At 44.3% G+C, this 20689-nt stretch overlaps 2 protein-coding genes across 9 annotated transcripts in view; one reads left to right on the forward strand and one right to left on the reverse strand.

Moving 5' to 3' along the window:
* Positions 1-3518, reverse strand: part of ERICH6B (glutamate rich 6B) — a 30393-nt gene extending 26875 nt beyond the window's left edge. For 4 of the 5 annotated variants that reach the window (XM_066988551.1, XM_048046929.2, XM_066988561.1 and 1 more), the window contains exon 1: positions 3376-3515. The gene's annotated coding sequence lies outside the window, so the exon portion shown is untranslated. Of the gene's footprint in view, positions 1-3375 lie in introns of all 5 variants that reach the window. The other variant, XM_048046927.2, reaches the window with a different exon arrangement.
* A 12683-nt stretch (positions 3519-16201) lies between these two features.
* CBY2 (chibby family member 2) lies at positions 16202-19002 on the forward strand. 4 transcript variants are annotated; one of them, XM_013179542.3, is made up of 2 exons: positions 16202-16356; positions 17789-19002. In XM_013179542.3, the coding sequence occupies exon 2, from the start codon at positions 17924-17926 to the stop codon at positions 18884-18886; it is 963 nt and encodes a 320-aa protein (XP_013034996.2). In that variant the 5' UTR covers positions 16202-16356; positions 17789-17923; the 3' UTR covers positions 18887-19002. The 4 variants fall into 4 exon arrangements, with proteins under 4 accessions (XP_013034996.2, XP_013034997.2, XP_013034998.2 ...); XM_013179543.3 differs by having other exon boundaries at positions 16202-16342; XM_013179544.3 differs by having other exon boundaries at positions 16204-16356; positions 17800-19002.
* Positions 19003-20689: the final 1687 nt, after the last annotated feature.

Consider the following 20689-nt stretch of genomic DNA (forward strand, 5'->3'; position numbering starts at 1 on the left):
CTGCTTTGGAACTTTGCCTCCCTCTCTCTATCATGAACCATTCTGGGATTTTGATATTAAGCCATCAAATTTTTCACTTGACCTGATACGTGCTTTCCTTACAAAACCTAGCCTTTTTTTTTTTTTGCAAAATGCAAATAAACATTTCCCCAGTCTGACCAAATACTACCACCACACAAAGAAAAGTGCTCTTGCTTCTGTAAGCTCAGAGTTCATGTATTAAATAGAAAAATCAGTCACATCAGAATGACAGGCTTAAAATCTAATAGATAACGGTAAGCTGCCCATTACAATGCCACAGGAGATCGTCCAGTAAGCATTCAGAAACACATCTGCAGCAGAGCAATGCATCTCCTCCAAAGCCGTATCTGTCCATGACATCAGAGCTCTCCATAAAAAGCAAGTGAATTTAAAGCCACATTTATTGGCTATTTCCTCTCTGAAGCCTCACTTTCTGTATATCTCTTCTGTTCTCATAATAATATGCTGAAATCTAGTCAGAATATTTGAATCTTGGAGAAACAAAACACAGCTGAAGTAGCTGGAAGGCTAAGGGCTTGGGAGGCAATTTCCTCCGATTCATCAGGAGACAAAGGGAGAGTGATGATTTTGTTCCTGTTAATAAAAGCCAAATTGCCTTGCTGGCACAGTTGCCCCCATATTTAATTCGCTCTTGCTTTCGTGCCCCACCTCAACCACAGCCCTGTGACCATGGCTGTTGGGTCGTGGTCCTCCTGGGTTTGAGTGCAAGGACCAGGAAAACATTGCCCAGCAATTTTCTTGATGAGACCCAGCATCCCTGGCCAGGTGCGGCAAACACGTGGTCAGAGATGATGCCTTCCCCACCAGATCATCCCTAGGGAAAAGGTATTATTTGTACTGCTGTAGCTCCCCAGACAGCTGCAGAAAGCACAGAGCACAATGCCATCAAATGAGGATTAAACTCAGTGCCGTACCAAGAAATGTCAACTAAATTAATTTCAGTCGTAAGCTCCCAGTGCATGTCCCAAAAGGGCTGCTATGTACACAAGGCCAGAGAGACTTTCATGCACAAACGTTACGGGGGGATTTCCACTCTGCAGTGGGTCTGGAGAGAATACTTTGTAAATATGAGCTTGGTCAGCCTCTGCTTTCTTTGGTATCTCAGGATGTTTGCGCTTGCAGAGGGAATCTTCCTGACTACTTTCCTAATACAGTGCATAATATAAACACATATTTAAAAGATACGCACATAGATATTTAAGTAATCATGGGCTTTAATTAGAGAATAAGCCCATGAAAAGAAAGCAGAATGCATTTCTGCCACTGCAGTTGTGTCCAGACTAGATCTCCAAATTCCATGTTACAACCACTACCCTTGCAGAGAAAACAATCTCCTAAAATAACTCCGTCTTGCACTTTCAAAGACACTTGGAGAGTAATCGTTTGCTGTAAATCACAGAGAAAAATCTGGAGTGGGATCCTGTTGTGCAGCCCTGGCACCTATGGCACCCTATACATCCAGGAGTGCCAGTGGTGCAGAGCCGGCCATGCTCATCACAGCAGTGCCCTGCTGTCTCTCAGCTCCAAGGTTATAAAGACTAGACTACTTCTGCAGGAGCACAGATGAGAACCAGTTGACCAGCACTCACCACCTGCAAATTAAGAGTTAAAGTCATTTATTCTGGTAAACTGGAAAAGAAACTTCTCTTCCTTTCCATTTGTAATCTCTAGGTGCAAACAGCAACCCTGCTTAGGAGGGACATGCAGAATCAGGCTATCAACTACTGGTATTTTGAAATAAATCTGATTTTATCAGATCCCATCATCTGGGCCACGGAACAGATAGGGCACCTGCTGTACAGCTGAGGAGCTACAGCTCATGAATATTCTTCAGCAAGCATCCCTCTTCAATGGGATAGCAATTACACGACACAGTAAAACGTAACAGCTCGTGTCGTAAATCGTGGTCATTAGTGTGTATTCTGGGGTCTGTGTCACAAGAGACGCAAGAAGCCAGCTGAAATGAGAGTGAATGCACAGAAATCCTTCAATAATGCTGCTCTGCAAGGGCAAGGACTTGTCCGACAGTGCCACGGGAGATTTGCTGTGCTGGGCTCGAGGCAGCGTGGAGCTGAAGTTACTGCTATCTGCAGTTTTGATTTCTAGCACTGCAGCAAGTTGCGGGCAGAGATGTTTTGTGCTGGTTTCTGCACGCAGGACCTGACCCTCTCATCCACACGAAGGTCTTCTGCTGGTGGTGGTTTTAGCAGAGTCCCGCCTGCTTCACACTGAGCAATGCGAGAGGGAAGCCCAAGCAGCACTGCCTGTTGCCCTGCCCTTGGCAGAAGCCAAGTATTTTAGGAGAGATCACAACACACTTCTTACAGGTGCCAAATCATACATAATTAATCCATTGGTCGCTAAGCATCAAGCTAGAGGTTGTAGTCATGACACAGCCAGTGAAACACCAATGGTGTAAATTTGCAGCAATATTGAATAGCTGAAGTTACTCCAGGTTTAGAGCAGAATAAATCACAGATACGCAGGCAGTCATGCTGTGAAAGAGCTAAGAAGCTATCTGATGCCTCCTCCCTCCCCTGACAGAATAAACTATACTTATGCTATTCAACTGAGCCTCTTTTTTATGCTGTGGCCTCCAAAGTATGCATCAGGAAATACAAATGCTATGGTGAATCTCAGGAAAAAAACACATATATTCACAAAACTGACTATTTATGTTACAAGTTCTGAAGCAGAAATTTATGAAAGCATAACCTAAAAACAAAAACAAAAACAAAAACAAACCTACAAAGGGAAAGAGACAAATGAATGAGAAACTTGTTTATGTAGAGATAGCAGAGAATCAGAAAGAAGCCAGGAGCTTCTTGACCCATCTGGGACAGTCATACCAAATCCCCTAAAATCCACCCACTGTTCTAAACAGCCTGCATGCTACCAGCAGATGCCTTGGGAAAAGGTCACCTGCAAGACTGTGCTGTCCCCATGAGCTGTTTTTAGGGCCTGCCAGCCCCTGGGTCTCACCTGCCTCCAGCTCTCACCAGGTCCAGATCTGGGTGGAAGACAGGGATTTTTGGGGGTTTGTTTGCTTTTAAGGTACGTTATAGTAGGGTCTGGCCCACAGTTGTTCCTAATTTCAACTCTGATTCCAGAGAGGATGGTTGGCTCTGTACATCTCCCCTCTCCCATCCCACCTCCAAACCTGCCTGCAGGGGTTCAGTTCTCATCAGCTATGGGAAAGGGAAAACGGGGGAAGAGCAAGAAAAACAGGATCAACAAGGAAACAGGTAAGAAGCTGTAAAGCAGCATCTGACAGTCACGGCTGGGCAAGCTGTAAAATTTCCCCCCAAGTAAAACCCCAGGGGACGGGTTTACCTCTCTGGGCAGGAGCATCCAGGAGAGCAGGAGTGGAAACCACCCCGCTCCAGGCCAACCAGGGGCAGGCAGAGACCCAGCGGTGGGGAGATGTCCAGGACACCCTTCTGGCCCCTGGTGGCCCTGAGGGTTTGTGGTCTTCGGCCTCTTGTTGTCTCCTTGTCCGATTGTCCCCTTGTTCCGTCGTGGTCCCTTGGGGCCATAGCAACGGTGCTCCCCCCTTGCTGGACACCCCTCCATTGCTAGCCCAGTACATCCCAGTAGGTGAGGGTATGGTGGATCCTGCCAGCTTGCAACCCGCCCCAGATATTTCAGCAGGGCTGGGGGTGAAGTAAGGTTACTTATTCTTCTGGCAGCCGAGTGTCTGAGCTGAAAGGGCTTGGTGTCCTCATGAAGCCGCAAAGGTCAATGACTCAGGCACAAATTGCTTCTTCATTTCATTCAGAGGTTCCTTGGAAGGAAAGCCGCGTGGTGAGGGAGGGCTTGCTGAAATCCAGCTGTGAGGTGTGCCATCTCACAACGTGATGTGTGTAGCCGTGTCTCTGCTGTGTTTTGTTCTTTGCAGCCAATTTTGTTTTACAGGGAAAAAAAAATGACAACAGGTGAAACCAAACAAAATGTGACAAGGTCAGTGACCATGAAGGCAGGCTGCCTGTGGAGCTTTACGTGCCCTTCAGCTTGACGGCACAGCCTGGTCTTCCTCTTTGGTGGGACAGCGGTAAAAACTGCACTGAAATGTCAGTGGGTTTGACCTTTGCATGCAGTCTAAGAAGATAAAATGGATAAGGGGAGGCTGGAGGAGCTTTTCTTCGTGTCTGTGGCCAGGGGCACTGCTCCTCCCCTCTGCTAGGCAGATGTGATTGAGAATTTCACCTTGTGTCCCCAAAATGAGGTGCCCTCAGGGCACCCAGATGGAAGAACCAGTTGCATGCAATGGAGCTGCTAATGGGGTCTGGGGAGTGGTTCTGTGGGGTAGGTGGGGTTCCCCGAAATACAGAAATTTACAGCAAAATCATATATTGTATAGTATATACCTCTGATATACTATAGATTTTATAACTGACTCAAATTTTGCGAGGAAAAAGTCGGTTCTGCATGGCACGGTATCCAGAGGACTCAGCACTTTAGTCTGCTCAGCAAACAGGGACCTGTTTTTAATCCAAAGGTCCTCCGCTAGTCCTTACCCATTTAATATAAAAGCAGGATTTACTACGCATACAACTTAATCCCTTTTTAAAATTTGCATAGAGATCCCGGAGCATGTGTACGAACAATTTCTGAGATAAGAGAGGGAAGGCCTCGGGAGTCAAAGTCATTATTTTTGCATGAAGTATTTAATGCTAAACATAAATATTGAGAAGGCTGAATTCCCATGCACTTGCAGACTTTGCTGGTGCTCCTGAGAATTTTGCTTTACATCCAATTATTGAGCGCATGGTTGTAAGTGAATAAAAAAAAAAAAATCACAGGAAGGCTCTAAAGCAAAGACACTTAGCAGGCTTCGTTTTGCAGTTAACAGGATAGGTCACAGACAAAACAGAAGGAAAGGTGGTATATGCCTCATCTCACCCAAAAAAGTGTGGTTAAGGACTGGATGTGTCAGGCAGTAGGATACCAGCCCTAGGAAGGGACCTTCTTCAGTGGTGACCTCGAGGTGGATTGAAGCTGGAGTTCCTGCAGTGCACATTCATCAATCCATCTCGTGGCAATTTGCGTGATTTACGTCCTCACCGTCGTGATTAGGTGGTGGAAAAAAAAAAGCTCTACACTGGTGCTGACTTCAGAAAGCGATATTCTTTGTCCAAATCTAATCAAGCTCCGCAGCAGGCAGTCCTTTTGATTTAGCATTAATTTGAATATGTGTGGCCCTGAAAATAACCCTCCTGGCTCTGGAAACCTCGGAGATGAAAAGACTATTGGGTAAATGCTGGGCAGAAGATTATCTCCGAGAGCTGTCTCCTTCCTTACTCCGGAGGCAGTTTTCCTGGAGGGAAGAACAGGATGCTGTGCTGGCATGAAATTAATTTTAAAAATGCAGTCCAATTCAGCTTGGTGGGGAAATTTACTTTTCAAGCCTCAAAAGATGGTCTGGAGGAACCCCAGCAGAATGGTTCACGGGGTTGTTTGGGCTCACAGCACAGTGTAGCAAAGAGCAGACTTTTGCCTGGGAGGGGGGCAATGTAATCAGATTAATTTTTACTCTGTTGCTTCTAATAGCTTTAATAAAACTGGCAAAATGTGTCTGCCTTTGAATGTAAAATCCCTGATTTTGTTGATGCCGTTGTGACTTCAATGGGCCAACATTTTACGCTGAAGCCTCCTCCTGCTGTTACGCAGAGCTTTCCAAGATGCTCAGATGACAGCCTGGCTCTCACCTGCTGACAATTGGGCTCTCCAATTGCAAATCAAAGAACAGAAGCCAGCAAACTGTATGTATATCGGCCTGATTCTCACTCCTAAACTGGGGCAAAATAGGGGGGTAGAAACCTGGGCAGCATCTGTCCTGCTTGTCTTTCTGTGCCACATTGCTCTATCAGACTTCAAAAGCCAATCTTGACCAGTGCTAATGAGTAGGAAGTGTCCGTGGCCAGTCATTTGGCTCATGGATATGGAAGAGGAAGAAATCAGAAGAAATGTATTCTTTAACTACTGCAGGCTGAGAGAACGAGTTTGAACCCCAAACCCGAGTCGGGTTCAATCAGACAGACAAATGAACAAGAGCGTACTTATTAGCGTGCTCCATCACAAAAGTAGGGAACTGTTCTCTCCTAATGACGTTTTTGAAGTCATTAACCAGCCACACTACACCAGTGACAGCTTTTTCCTATGCTCTTGAGTGGTTCTCCCACCCTATAATTTTTCTCCTATGAACAGAAAGCTGTAGTGCTGATTGCGAAGGACAGATACCTAATTATAGGGCTTGCTATTAGTAGATTCTGGGAAATAAAAAGTCTGCAGCTCATATGGTATAAAGAAAGATGAAGCATCTCAAATCTCTAATGTGACTTAAAAATTGGATCTATTGGAATTTGCACATTTTCCCTCCATTAAATCCGTGGGAAAGCCTACCTGCAGCAAGATTTGGAGGGCTTTGCAGTTCTTTCTCTTGACTTTTAGTGAAACTAAATTTTCGATGTTTTCCTGGTGTCTTTATCCCGTCAGTCTGTCAGTCAGGCTCACAGTGCCCTTCATGCAAAAGTATCAGGAGATTTTAAAATCCAGTGTTTCACTCGTGCCGCTCTCCCAGGAGGAGACCCCGCAGCCTCTCTGGGCAGCCTGGGCCAGTGCTCAGCCGCCCGCCCAGCACACAAGTGCTGCCTGGTGCTCAGAGGGAGCCTCCTGCCTGCCCCTCGGTGCCCACTGCCCCTGGCCTGGCCCCGGACTTTGTGAAGGAAGACAGTGTTTGACAACACCTCAAAGGCCTGGGATCTCGCTGTACTCAGGCACGCATCACAGCAAATTTCTGGGTCGCATCGTCCCTTTTCTGTCCTTGTCTGAGGTTTCCCACTGGGCTCGGTGTCCTCAGATGTGGCTAAAGAGGAATGACCTTGGGAAGGGACGGGAGCTGGGCTGTTTCCAGTCAGCACACACCTCTGTTCCTGTTAGCAGTCTGCTTTATGGTCACATTCACACCAGATATATTGTTTAGACTAAAACAGAGAGAGAGAAAGAGAGAGAGAAAAGAAAGTGTCCATCAGTAAAGATGTAAAGTGAGGGGAAACAGACATTTCTTTCTACATTGCTGAAGGCTTCGTAAAGATAACAAGCCATTAAACTTTATGACCAAGGTCTCGGAGTAGTACTGGTTTGTTTTTAACGCTTTGGCTGTCTGCACAAGTTTTGGACTGCTTTTGACCCCTCTCATACCCTCCTGTACTTTCCTCCCTCCTCCCCTGCCCGTTTCTGAGATATTCTGTCCTTTGAATAGAAGTGCACCTATTCATTTTTCACAGGATCCTTGTCAGTTCTCCTAAGGCCATTCCGTCAGGCTGAGTTAACCTCATTTGGTGATGCTGTAAAGCGCATCTGGGCTTGTCTCTTCTCAGTAGATGCTCCTAGAAATTTTCTGTGCTGGTACTTACTCGCTTAATGAGAGCCATGTCTTTGTAGGCTGAAATACCTGACTCCAGAGTCCCTGTTATGTGGTACCTGGTATGCATGGGGATAAATCTTTGGATTTGGCCATGATTTTATTCTGGGCAAAAATATAGAAGAAAGGGTCATTTATAATTCCAGACTTATAGATCCTGCAGCCCTTCCTCCTTCTCACACCCTCCTCCTGGACTATTATATCTTAAGTTAGTCCTAAACTTTGGCCAAAACCCCAAAGAGGCACAAATCATAATTGGCAAATGACTACTTGCTCATAGAGGTGTTAAATGCGAAAGGGAAAAAATGAAGAAAAAGAAGGAAGAAGTATGGTAAGTTTTATGGGAAACGCGGAGCACTCTCTCAGAAAAGGAACAATGTGATCTTGACGTTACTAATGAGCAGATGCCTGTGGGACCCTGAAGCAGCTGAAAATGTAATAAAGAGATGAAGAGTTTACAAAAAAAAAAACCACCAAACAAACAAGAAACCACAACAAAAATAACCCACAAAACAAAAACCAACCCCCCAAACCAGTAAGTAGAGAGAGAGAGTGACAAAATTATGTTTCAAGGATTCTGGTTCTCCTTGACATAACATGTCAAAAGCTGGAAATATCCAGGCATGGGCTGTAAACAGCTTTGACATTCTGATTGATGTGGGCATTAACAGAAGTTATGACATCAAATATACGATCCTGCAAGGGCTTATTTTTCCACATGAAAATGATTACCACAAGCACTCTGCCCAGTGACATGTGTGTGATCTTGTACCTGTGGTTTCTCAGACACACTACAAGGAGATGTCAGCGTAATGAAGAGGAACTATCTCTATAATTTATTTTAAATGCACATACAAGTGACAAGGCATTTAAAACAAGTATCTTTTTAGTAAACTTCATGTTGAGACCAGATTTTAGTTCAGTTCTTATTACCGCATCTTTTTTTTTTCACTTAGGAAGTTTCTCAGTGATTCTGTTGTATGGAAAAAAAAAAGTAAGATATCATACAGAAAGAGACAATTTCACTCAATATTGACATTCAGCTATATCTCAGAAGCAGTTTCTTTAGGAGGCCTCCCCAGAGATCTGCAGCTCAGCCCTAACCATCACCCATAGGTATGCTTTGGTGGCAGTTGCACATCAGAATTGGCACATTGCAGTGACAGGAAAAGCAATTTCTGGTCTCATTTGCTCAAGCATGTTTCTTGCATGCAAATTTTTGCCTCTGAACAGAACCGCCTGGGGCTTCCTCAGAAAGGGAAACATGAGGGTTACGTGTAGGTGTAAGTGGAGATGGTTGGAGATGGTTTATAAGGGCTCGTTGTTTGGTGGGGTGGAGCTGGTGCAAAAAGAAGGACACAGAGATAGTGGCAGGTAACAGAAATTATAAGACTGTAAAGGCTGCTAACAGTTGCATTGGCTAGTCATTTATCTGTCTTTCTCTTCCGAGGCAGAGCTGAACGACATAGATGCTCATAGTGTGGTCTTTCAGCCTGCCTGTGACAAGAAAGCACATTCTGGGAAGAAAATTGCGGAGCAAAAGAGGATATGATAAAGCGAAGACAAATGATTAGACAGTTGACTCATCGTTTAGCACAGAAATCATAAATTCCCCTCGCTGGATGGGTGCTTCCATTACAGCCTCACGGCTCACCATGGGCCTCCCAGCAGCTGGCACGTCCCTTCCAAGCTCAGCTCCATCAATGGGGTTGTAGCAAGAAAGAAAAGAGAGAAAATGACCTTCTGACTCCCTGGGGTGCAAGGGAAATTTAACCTCTAAAAAGATCCAGAATCCAGATGTCAAGCAAAAAGACCCCACTTTCTCATTTTTTTAATCAGTCTTTGTTTTTAGCCAGTTTTATCATTTTTGAAGGCTTGGGGTTTGCAAGGGAAAGCCTAGTCAATGAGACTCTGAAGTCCAGCAGATAACAGCATCTTTGATCAATCAGGCAAAGAAGATAAAGATGTGCCACAAAAAAATTGGTCCGAGAGCCACAGAAATATCTTTCTGTCATTCATCAGTTCTTGCGATGAGACTTGTAGAAATTAATCAGCATTGGGGTGGAAGGTGAGGGAGATACGGGCTGATGACATGTACCTTGTCTGTGAGCTTCTGACAGGCTTTGGTTCAGTCATTTCAGATGAGGCTTCCCAGGTCACCCGAGTGCCCCTTTCTGCCTCAAAAAGGTGGTGTCGAGCCGCTCGCTTCTTATTAGTGTCAGGTAGAAATCTTAGCTAGAGATAGGAGGACGGTCTCCAGGTGCCTTGTTAGATAGAGAAGATGTGACAATCACAGCAGCAAATAATACAAAACATTTTACGGCTCAGGAAGGACTTTACAATCTCATAAAAAAAATAATAATAAAAAAATATATAAAAAAAAGGTTTTGTAGAGATATTCGAGCCAGGACAACTGTTCTTTCGCATGCAGTTCAAACCTGTGAATAAACATGCAAGCTGGCACACGTTTACAGGAGCAGTTGTGCAGCTTTCCACGAGCTACAAACTAATGTCAGGATGACTTTAGATGGGATCTATTGTCCTATTACTGTCTTTCTGCTATGAGAGGCGGTGTCTTGTGTGTTCGTCTATTCAGCAGTGAGGCACCAGTGTACTTGGTCCATAATAAGTTGGAAAACATTAACAAATCTAAGCAGTAAATCATATTTCTGATTTTATCCTGATTCTGTCTATGCAGAAGGCAACTTTGATGAGATGGGAGGTGTACCGTCAGCATGCTGTGTAACCTCAATGTTTGTCTTATGCAAAATGGAGTTTCAGTTAATGGGGTGACTGCCACACACTGTCTGTGCACCTTGTACTAAAAGTCCAGGTGGCTGATAATTTCTACGCCAATGCCCACGTTAAATGTTAAGAATTACCACGCAAAATATTTGCATGGATCTTGTGTATTTCTGCCATCTTTTCCATGCTTACAGAAAAAGAGAAAAAGAAAACAGAAACAGAAGACAGAAAACTGTCTTTTCCTCAAGCAGAAGAGGCTCACTTCTTGCACAGCCAGTGCTCTTCAGGCCAGGAGCGATGCCTGCTGGTGTCTGAGGGGGCTGGCAGCTGGGACCAGGCAACAACTTTGGCCCTGATGCTTTATGTAGTAGAAGACAGCGATGGATGAGAGCTCCTGCTGAGCTACACCTTACTATGAAGCTTATGTCACTGATGGGACTGCTCATTTGAGCGAGGCAAAGAAACCGGGACATCATAATTAATAATGCTTAGCAGGAAACAACTTATTGTGCTTGGGGCCAGATGGGGGAAAACCGTTCTCTATTATTTTTTGAAGAGTTAATTGGGAGTAGGCAAAGATTTGCTGCGTCGAGCCAGCAGGTGCTGCTTTATGACTACATTAATGTTAACGATATCCTCCGGACACGTACGAAGACAGTTTAACCTATTTCTTTCTCATTGCATTTCTCTGACTGGGTGCGTGTTCTGGCTCTGGTTATTTTCCCAGTGTCACCACAGAGGGCGTGGACAGACAGTGACCCCAGATTTGCACAGATGTGTGCAGGTAGCTTTATAACAACAGGCAACTTTTGCGACCTCCAATCACCCTGGGAAAAACTTGGCAGATTGAAAGTAGAGGGAAATGGATAAAAAGGGCTGTTTCTCTGGCATAAAACCCTTCCAAGGGGTTACGTAACATTTCTAAAATTGCATTTTAACTGTTCCTAGGTGTATTTAACAATAGTACCTGAGATCTAACTGTTTATTCTCTTCTTTTATTGCTGAGATCTCTCTACTTCTGGCAAACCATTAAAAAGGTACTCCAGCAGCAATTTAAACCCTGAGATGAACAGGTGTTAAAATCACATTCCTCTGAGAAAAGTGTGCTGTGGCCCATCAAAACATGATACATGCTAGACAGCTAAACCAGTGGCTCCAAAGAGCTTGAAACTGTCTAATTTCAGCACCACTCCATGTCAGAAGTTTTATTATAATCCTGTATTCCTTTTTCTTTTTTTTTTCCTATGCTTTTTGCATATTTTTGGTAAGCCTACTCTGTTCAGCAGTCACTTGAAAGACCCTTCAAGCTTCTGTATTATTATTATATTATTATTATTATTATTATTATTATTTATATTATTAGTAAGATGCTTGTCAAAACCTGGGTGCAATCATAGGCAAAAAAAAAATGTTGTGGAAGGACAGTCCTTGGAGCTGGGTGCTGAGCTCCGTGCTAAATTCAGGCGATGAAGCTACCGCTACAGAAACCTGCTGGGTAGAGAGTGGTTTTGATTGTAGTGAGATTACCAAACAGTTCCTGTGCCCCTAAAGACCTGGTGAAAAAAAAAAGAGAGAACAAGTCTTGAATGCCTGTAAACAGCAGGCGAGTTGTACAGAAGAGCGTTTGCTCATTAGAACATGAGTGTAACTCAAAGTAAGCACTTTTGTGATTTCTTGAAGGATGAACGGAGGTTATCTGTTGTATGAAATTTGAGGGAGACAAGCAGCAAGGGGTGGCACATGGAGATAAGAGCAGAACAAGCTGGTTCATGAGGCAGGGAGGGAAGAGGCTTTCTAAAATCAGAGGAGGCAGACTGGCACCCTGTGTATTCATCCTCTTTGACAATGGCATCTGTAGGATGAGCTACACAGGAAAAGGAGAAAGAAACCTGGGGCAGCAGTGATGGGAAGACACACAAGAAGAGGTGCAAAGTAGCTGATGGAGCTGGGCTGTGGCGAAACGCTAGGAAACCATGTCCATCCCACAGATCCAAAACTGGAATTTGGGGGTCTTCAGGTTTCTTGGGCATCAGTATGTACCCATGAAACCCATAGACGTGACCTTGTGGTGTACAGGTGCATATGTGCCACGTAGCGTAGCTTGATGTATAAAATAATAGCTATTATTATTACTCTTGCAGAAATACACCCTGCTTATCTCAAATTGTGGAGATGCTAACATCCTGCAGGTGAGGTGTGAATAGCAACGCTGTTGTATCAAATCAATTTTTCTCCATTCTTCTAATTAACAGTGTCAGAAATTGCCCATGCACAAACACAGGTCAGCTGAGCATTAAGGCTGTAAAGTCAAAGAGTCAAGAGTCAGGAAATGCCTGAGATTGGCAGTGTTTCTAAATGAGGGACATCTTTCTTCCCTTGTAGGTTCCCACCATGCTCTGCTGTTTAATCATCTGGGTTAGCATCTGAACGGATTTTTTATGTGGCTTTCATCATTCCTCGTGTAGAATTGTTTATAGTATACTGTCTGGTAAATCCTAGTGGGATACTAATTTTTAAAGATCTTAACCCCCTCTTCCTTACAGCTTTTAAAACAAGATGCAGTGGTTGGATTTCTATAAACCAGCTCCTTATTAAAGCAGGAGCTAGCCTGATAATGACTTAAATTGGTACTACGTGGCCATCACATGTTATTTGATAAGCATTCCATTATAATTAAGAAGTGGCTAATAGACAATTAATATACAGGATTACACACTTAGCTAATTAGATGATTTTCATTTTTTTTTCTAGATTAAAATGTACAGGACCCCATAAATCACTATTAGCGCTTTCTTAATAAGCCTGAATCCTCAATTTTCTCGCTGTCAATCAAAAATGGAGCCACCGACTTTTGGGCTGCGAGCATTTTGTTGGCAAGGATCACGAGTCATATACCACAGAGACAGAGTGCAAAGGAGTAGCACTGACAAGCAATGGCTTAGAGTTGACCAACAGACTGCGCACAGGAAATATTCACAGCTGAAAGAGGCTGAAAGGCAAAGTGGGAATGAGATCTGCGATGGAACAACTCAAAGCCTGACGTCTCCGTAAGATGCCACTTACTGGCAAACATCAATTTTATTTTATTTTTTTTTCAACTTGTAAACACCGCGTGTATTAGAGTCATGGAGATAAACAAGGCTGGTGCATGGGGCTGCTTCACCAAAGTGCTCTTCACGCTCAAAGCGCTGTACAAATAAGAATTAACTTCTCTTGACAGCGTACATCAAAAAGTCAGCATCCCAAACTCACTGCATGCTTGAGGAAACAGGGCTAAGGAAACAGATGGCTTGCTCAATGTCCCAAAAGAAACTTTTTCTTTCTTTTATATATTCTTTGTAGAGAGGCAAGGTATAGAAGGACCCAGCTCTCAGCTGACCTAGCTATCCTGGACGGTGCTGGCATGGGCACGCAGAGATTTTTTTTGCAGGACATTGTACGTTTGAGGGTTACTTAGGCACACTGACAGCAGTGCTGTGGTGCAGTCCCTGGAAGGGCAATTAGTCCGAATACATCATGACATAGGTGCGCCCCTCGAGCCATTTATCAGTGTGAAAAAAAAACCCTGCTCTGGAGGCTTTCATTACTGATTTCACACTGCTGACCAAGTGCACTCAGCTCGTCCCGGGCAGAATACAGCGCTGACATATCACTCCAGGCACATCACTACCGTGAAAGCTGACAAAACATCATTTTTACTCCCTACCCAGTAATTCAGGTCAGGAGAGAATTCGAGATCACTCAAATACGCAAGAATCTTTTTAGTGACTCGGTGGGATCTGCATGAAGGCATAATGCCCCGGAGGACAGGGGATCAGCGTGGGGTCAGCAGCCTGTGCTGACATGAACTGAGGCAGGAATTTCAGAAGCACAAATGTGTTTGGGGTGATAAAAAGTGCAAGCAGATTCCTTTGGCTTTATTAAACAAAGTTTTAGGATTTTAAAACATTTATTAAAAAAAAAAAAGAAGAAGAGAATAGAAACATTATGCTTTTATTAAAAAGCAGATTGTTTTGATTACAGGCACTTTAGCAGGGTTTTTAAGCCCTAAAGCAAAGGAAAGCAAGACCTGAACTTTGCTTTAGGTACATGCCACTATTCTCAATGGGAAGGGGGTGAGATGGGGTCTCCAGGGTCCTTCCTGCTAAATCTTCACAGCATCAGTTTAGACCTCCACCTCCCTCCTTTTCCAGCCCAGCGCCTGCTGGTGATCTCTTACAGCCCAGCATGGAGCTGGGTTTCCAAACTGGAGAGTATTGTGTGTATGCGTGTGTGGGGTGATCATCCACGTGCTCCCACTGGATCATTTCCAGAACTGGGTAAGCTCTGAGAAGAAGCCTGGTGTAGGGTGTGCAGGAGAGAAGGGGAATATGCCTTCGTTTCCAATTAATTTTGGGTTCTTTGTATTATGAAACAGCTTCACCTGGAGGAACCAAATAGTCTGAAGGAGTGGAAAAAGCGCTCAGCTGGGAAGTTGGTTCAAACCCTTCCTACAGAGCAGGGGTTACTCGTCTCTTGGCAGGGAGGGGAACACACTCAGCATTATTTCTGCCCTTGCAGTTTAGCGAATGACATCTGTGTCCTTTGGAGAGTCCAGCTCAGAAATCAGTGTAGCTGCTATGAAAAATTCTGCTGTGAACTGTTGCAGCTTTTCCAATTCTGATGTATGTCTCCACATATGTGTATGCACATCTGATGATACTCACTAATTTTGATCCCAATTTACTAGTATTTGAAGCCATGGTTTTCAGCAAAGAAATGACTTGCCAGAAGCACTTTGTCCAGCTTTCAGGAAAACAAGAAAAGGTGAAGGTACACTGCTAACTTAGCTCTCAATACCTCTGGATTAAGCAGGCTTTACCTGCTGACCAGTCCTATGCTGCGCTTGTCTCTGCTAACTCAGTTTCCAGCCAGCTCTTGGACCTTAAAACTTTTCATCTAAGGTCTGCTTCAGTGGTCCAAAGCCTCAGGTCTTCAAAAGTTCAGCACCTCTCCTGGGAGCTGCTGCACCTGGAGAACATCCTGAAATTACCGTCTGATAGAAGGCCAAGCACGAGTACCCCAGGATGTCGTCTTTTCCTTTCTCTTTAGGGAATATTTTCCTGCTTTCCTTTGCAGGATCCTGGAACTCGAACAAAGGAGGATGCTGCTCCCTGGGAGTTGCCATAGTAACCCCTGATGGTTTTTTTTAAATTTATTTTTTGTTGTTGTCTCAGATGAAATAGAAACAAGGAAGAAATTACAGAGAAGAACTTTATACCTGAGTTTATTAACTTTGCCTAACACCAAAACTGAACTATACCTTCAGCTTCCTAAAGCAATAACAGTCACCTTGGGGCTGATGTCAAGCTGGTAATTTTCACTGGAAATTAATTGCTGTATTTATTATTCAGGAACCCTAATTAAAAAAATCCACATCCAAGATGCAGCAAATAAGAAACAGAATAAGATTATTAGAAACATAAAGATATGGAAGTGGGAATAGCTGCTTCAAATAATATCTAAATATCATAATGCATGGATGCCTTGCATATTCTGTTTTCTTCTTAATAAGGTTCAGTGATAGTCTGTCCCTTAACTTATAGACAAACTCCAAAGCTACATTGTCCTTGGAAAATAACATCTGCTGTCATAGAGCATATGAGGAAGTGATTTTTGACTGTATCAGCATCAGCTCAGCAAGTGACTTAATTTGAAGGTTCAGAGTAAAAATAAAATCTGTTTTAGAGGAGTGTGACGGAGAGAGAAGCCATCTCAGCCGCTCTCAAGTTATGAGCATCAAAGGCAGAGGGAAGCCTTTGGGTTCAAGAAAGGGCATGAGAGCTGAGCTACCAGAAAGGTCATTTCCATGAGAAATGACCCAAAAGCACAACACTGGGAAAAATCAAAGGCGACCCTTGGGAAAAGCGCGATGTCTGTAGGGAGCGGCCGGCACCAGCTGGGGTGGGGGCTGGCTCTGGGGCGCGGTGCTCGCATCACAGTCGGTTCCCTTTGTTCCCTGTCACCACAGTGTCCCCAGGATGCCCCAGTTGGCCGCCTGCTTGTCCCGGAGCACGATCTCAGGCTGAAAAACCAAGTGGGGACCAGGCTGCCTGGCAGGGGAGCGGGAAGGTCATCGCCTCCAACCAGCAGGTGAGCGCGTGCAGGTACGTGATGGGGTGCTGCCAAAATACCCTGTTCTACTTGATTCCGCGTGGCTTCCCCCAGCCCTGCCTGCACATCCCACTTCCCCATCCTTTTGCAGAAGTTTTTGATTTGGGAATAGGGTGAGGGAGGTGGCAGAACTTGAAATGCTCCCCTGCCACCGTGGAAGCCTGGGTTGACATCTCCCCTGCAGTGCAAAAAAGAGCTGACAGAGATGCTGTCAAGTTCAGTTGTCCCCAGGAGAACATCCTTCGATGATATATATATATTATACACTCTCTGTTTATCCTGAAAACATGCCATATAAACACATTAAATATAAGTGGCTTTAGCAAATCTTGCTTCCTCCCCCACGAAACTCAGTGACAGGTAGGGCTTGGCGTATGATACTGGTTATTTTCCTCCTCTCATCTGGATGTTTAGGAATTAGATCCCCCTGTGGCTGATTTAGCTCCCCATCCTGGGGCTGACAACGGAAACTTCAAGAGTACCAACAATTTGGTTTTAAAAAATAGTTCAACCTTGTTTCGTATGACAAATAGCTCAACCTTGTTTCGTATGACTTCATTGTGAAAATCGAACTGATGTAATTTTTGTAAGTACTGCAGAAAATAAGACCTTTCTGGCACAAAATGTTCCTTTTTAATTCATGCCAGAAGACTGAAATCCTTCATTTGCTCAGGCTCGCTTATGACCAGAAGGTGGTTTAAGCAGCAACATTTTGGGCAGAAGGAAGGACGTGTGCTGAGCAGATGAGTCTAAGGTTTCTGGGGCTGGGATATGAAGCACTGGCAGTATGACCCAGCAGTATGGATTTTAAAGAGAGGGCTTTCTGGCGATGTGAAGAAGAGGCAGAAGGACTGTAGGAAAAAGATGAGCAAGCACTGTTGCAAGTCTAGAGAGCAAGAAAAATAATAGAGCTATCAGAGGATATCGAGAACAGAGTTACTGGGGAGAAAGGAGAAGAAAGATGGAGACTTATCTATGGGTTGTGACAGTTTTTAGAACACGATGATGGGAACTTGTCAGAAAAAAACATGTGGAGAGCAATAAAGCCCTCCTGGTCCTGGTGCTTTGGTTTGGATTTTTAATTATTTGTGCATTTTGTATCACTCGGTGCTCTCCCTGTTCATAGTTCTGTAGATTTTAAGATTAAAGAGCACAAATGCTGCCATGATTTTGTGGTATCCTGTTAACAAAGGCTACTGAGCACCAACGAGAAAAAGATGCTGTTAGGGACAGTTTCAAAGTTGTTTTTTTTTTTTCACTGAGACACCATTTCTGGTGTATTCCTTACTTTCCAGTGTCAAAAGCCAACACATCCAGCTGTGGGAACAGAGTTATTTGTTTGTTCCTGTCATGTAATGTAATTTAATTCTGATCCCAGTTTGTGACGTAATTCTGTGCATTTATTTATGTTCCCTGTTCTTTCAGTCCCAATCAAGCTTCTCCAGCTTCTGTGTCATCTCCAGCTTCTGTCATCTGCTCCTCGCTAGCGATCTGTGGCCTCTTGCAGAAGTCCTGGGAGAAACCTTTTCACAGTCTTCCTCAGCTTACTAAAGGGAGGCCATGTCTGCTTTCGATCTGACAAACCAGAGCATGCAGTGTACAAGGCCTGAGGCGGATTATGCCATCCCACGGATGAAGCTGAGGGATGAGACGTTTGTCTTTATCGATGGTAAGTGGGTGAACGAGACGTACTGCCAGCCACCTTTTGCTCCCCATCAGAAACTCTTTGGCAAGAAGGCACAGAATGAGTGGAGCATCTGGGAGGAGAACAGAGCACTCTGGGAGGAAAACCAAGTCCTCCGGATCGAGAACAGGATGCTCTGGGAAGAGAACCAGGCTCTACAATGTCTCCAGTCCCAGAACAAAACTGTCCAGGTTATTTACAATGATACCATCCAGCAAAGCCTCCAGAAGGAGAAGCTCTTCCCGTTCTTTCAGGAGAGGAACTTAGGCTTCCAGGTTAGCCCAAGCAGCAAAGCTTTACAGGTGGTCAGGGAAAAGAACAGAGTCTTAGAGGTTTTCCAGCAGGAGAATAAAACTCTTCCCAGCATCTGGAAAGACCAAAAAGTCATTGTGGTTCATGAAGAGAGCAAAGATGCCAGCTCAGCTCGGAAAGACGCTGTAGAAGAAGGCAACCTTGGCCCAGCGCCCCAGCGGGAACACGAAGCTAAAGCAGAGAGCATCACTCCAACCCAGAGTGAGAGCAAGGCTGCCCTGAGCACGCAGGATGATCATGAGATCCTCCAGGCTCTCCACAACCTACACCAGATCCTCCAGGTCTTCCTGAGAGAGAACCGCCTCCCTGGGGACAGAGAGAGACCTCATCCTCTCCACGACGAGGGGAGATTCTACCAGGAAGAGTACAAGAAATTGAAACTACAGCTGAATGCTGTGAAAAACACCGTGTCAGACATTACGGCTCAAATGGAAATGCTGGAAAAAGAGCTCATTGCCTTCACTTTCCCAATGTACAAAGAAGCAGGGCAGAACCTGGCAAATAAGTGTCAGCTTGGAGACATGTGAAGCTTGGTGACCAACCTGCTGGTTCAGTTTCCTGGAAAAGATCTCTCCTCGTTTCAGGGAAATTAATAAAATCTCAGTACAGCCTGAGGGAAAAAGCAAAAAAAAAAAAAATCTGGGGAACATTGTGTTATTTTTTTATTCTGAAACTTTCTTATATTATTTAGGTATATTTCACCTTCTGATAACATGGTGTGGGTGACTTATGAATTTGCCTAGTGTTAGGAAAACAAGTTTTTCAGCATTTTTTTTCCAAAGTTTTTGATAATAAGGCCTACAAAGTAAAAACATAATTCATGCTTTTCACACTTCACATGAGGTACCTTAGGTTAGCCATACTTTTCAGACCACCACAAAGGGTGAGCACTTCCCTAAAACAAGGAACCCAGGTGGGAGTTGAGTTTGGGTTCCCAGTGGTCCCTGCTGTTATGGTTGGCCACGTTCAATGGCTGAACTGTGTCTTCTGTCATGCACCAACCTTCCCTCTTTCAGGGAAAATATAGCCTCCAGGAAGAGACAGGACCATGAAAGACAATGGAACACAGAAAAATGAACTCTGTGTCCCGTGAGGCACTGTATGCTAGTGCAACCATGGTAAATACTTTATATTTTCTTTAAGGGGAAATAGCGCAACTACATGACATTAGGGTTTTGTCTAAAAACTTCCCTTTTATTTATTTTTTTTTTAGAATGGAAATATTACCCGTTCTGTAGATACCAGCTACGACAGATCTACCTTCTGCACTTCTTGTGGATAAATAAATAGACAGACAGATAAATAGATAATGGATAATGGAAAGTAGATACCTATCTATCTCCATTAAAATTGGCCCTTACCATATTCTTGTTGTTGCCTTTTCCCAGTACCACGTCCCCACTATTTTGTTGTCATTTTCCCTTGTTTAAAGCTCTTCCTCAGGAAAGAATCCATCTCTTGCCTCAGAGCGTAACAGGACCATAAAGCAAACATCACCCACCAGAACAGCATGTCCCCTTCCGCCTCAGTTATTTGTAAATTGCTTTCATCATTTTGTACCTTAATTAGGCTTAATTCTTCTCAAACGGCCTTGTTTTGGTACACTTGAATAATCCTACTGATTTCAAGTGAGATTATTATTTGCTGATAAATGGCACTTTTAGGTTGCAGGGTATATAGGAAGGGCTGTTTTTTGTCTTATTTACAGCTTGCTACTAAAAAGGAAAATTCCTGTAGACTTTGGTGGTGGTCTGGAACAGCCTCTTCTTTGAGGCCAGGAATTAAGCATGTCTTTGTAAATAATCATGCGTAGTTATGGAGCTAACAGCATTCAAGCCTGGAAGAGCACTGATATTTTTAGTGGTATCACAGGGCAAGGGAAAGGGCAATGCTCTGCCCCCGTGCAACAGAAGCCCCTGGGAAATGTGAGCCTGAGCTGTCGTTCAGAAATCTTGCTACTAATCATTCGCTACTTTCAGCAGAACTGGCCCATTGATGGATAGCTTACCTGTGGTGGGAGGAGAGAGAAAGGAAAGAGGTGCCCCCCTCACGTGGGGGGGCTCAGGCTGTGGGGGACTCCACTTCTGGTGTGAACTGCTGAACTGTTGTATACAATTGTAGCCTGGGAGGGGGGGCAAGAAAATCACAGCAAGAAAAGTGCATCCCAAGGGCATACTCAACTACAAAGTGCTGGTGAGTGAAGGAGAATCCCTCCTCCAGACGTCATGGTGGGGTCACAGGAGTGGATGGAGCAGGCAGCAGGACCACCTCTCCTGCACAGCGCGGTGAGGTCTCTCTTAATTTCTTGAATGGCCAAATGAGGCAGGTTT

The sequence above is a fragment of the Anser cygnoides genome, chromosome 1, assembly GCF_040182565.1.
Source record: "Anser cygnoides isolate HZ-2024a breed goose chromosome 1, Taihu_goose_T2T_genome, whole genome shotgun sequence".
In the NCBI taxonomy this organism is placed as follows: domain Eukaryota; kingdom Metazoa; phylum Chordata; class Aves; order Anseriformes; family Anatidae; genus Anser; species Anser cygnoides.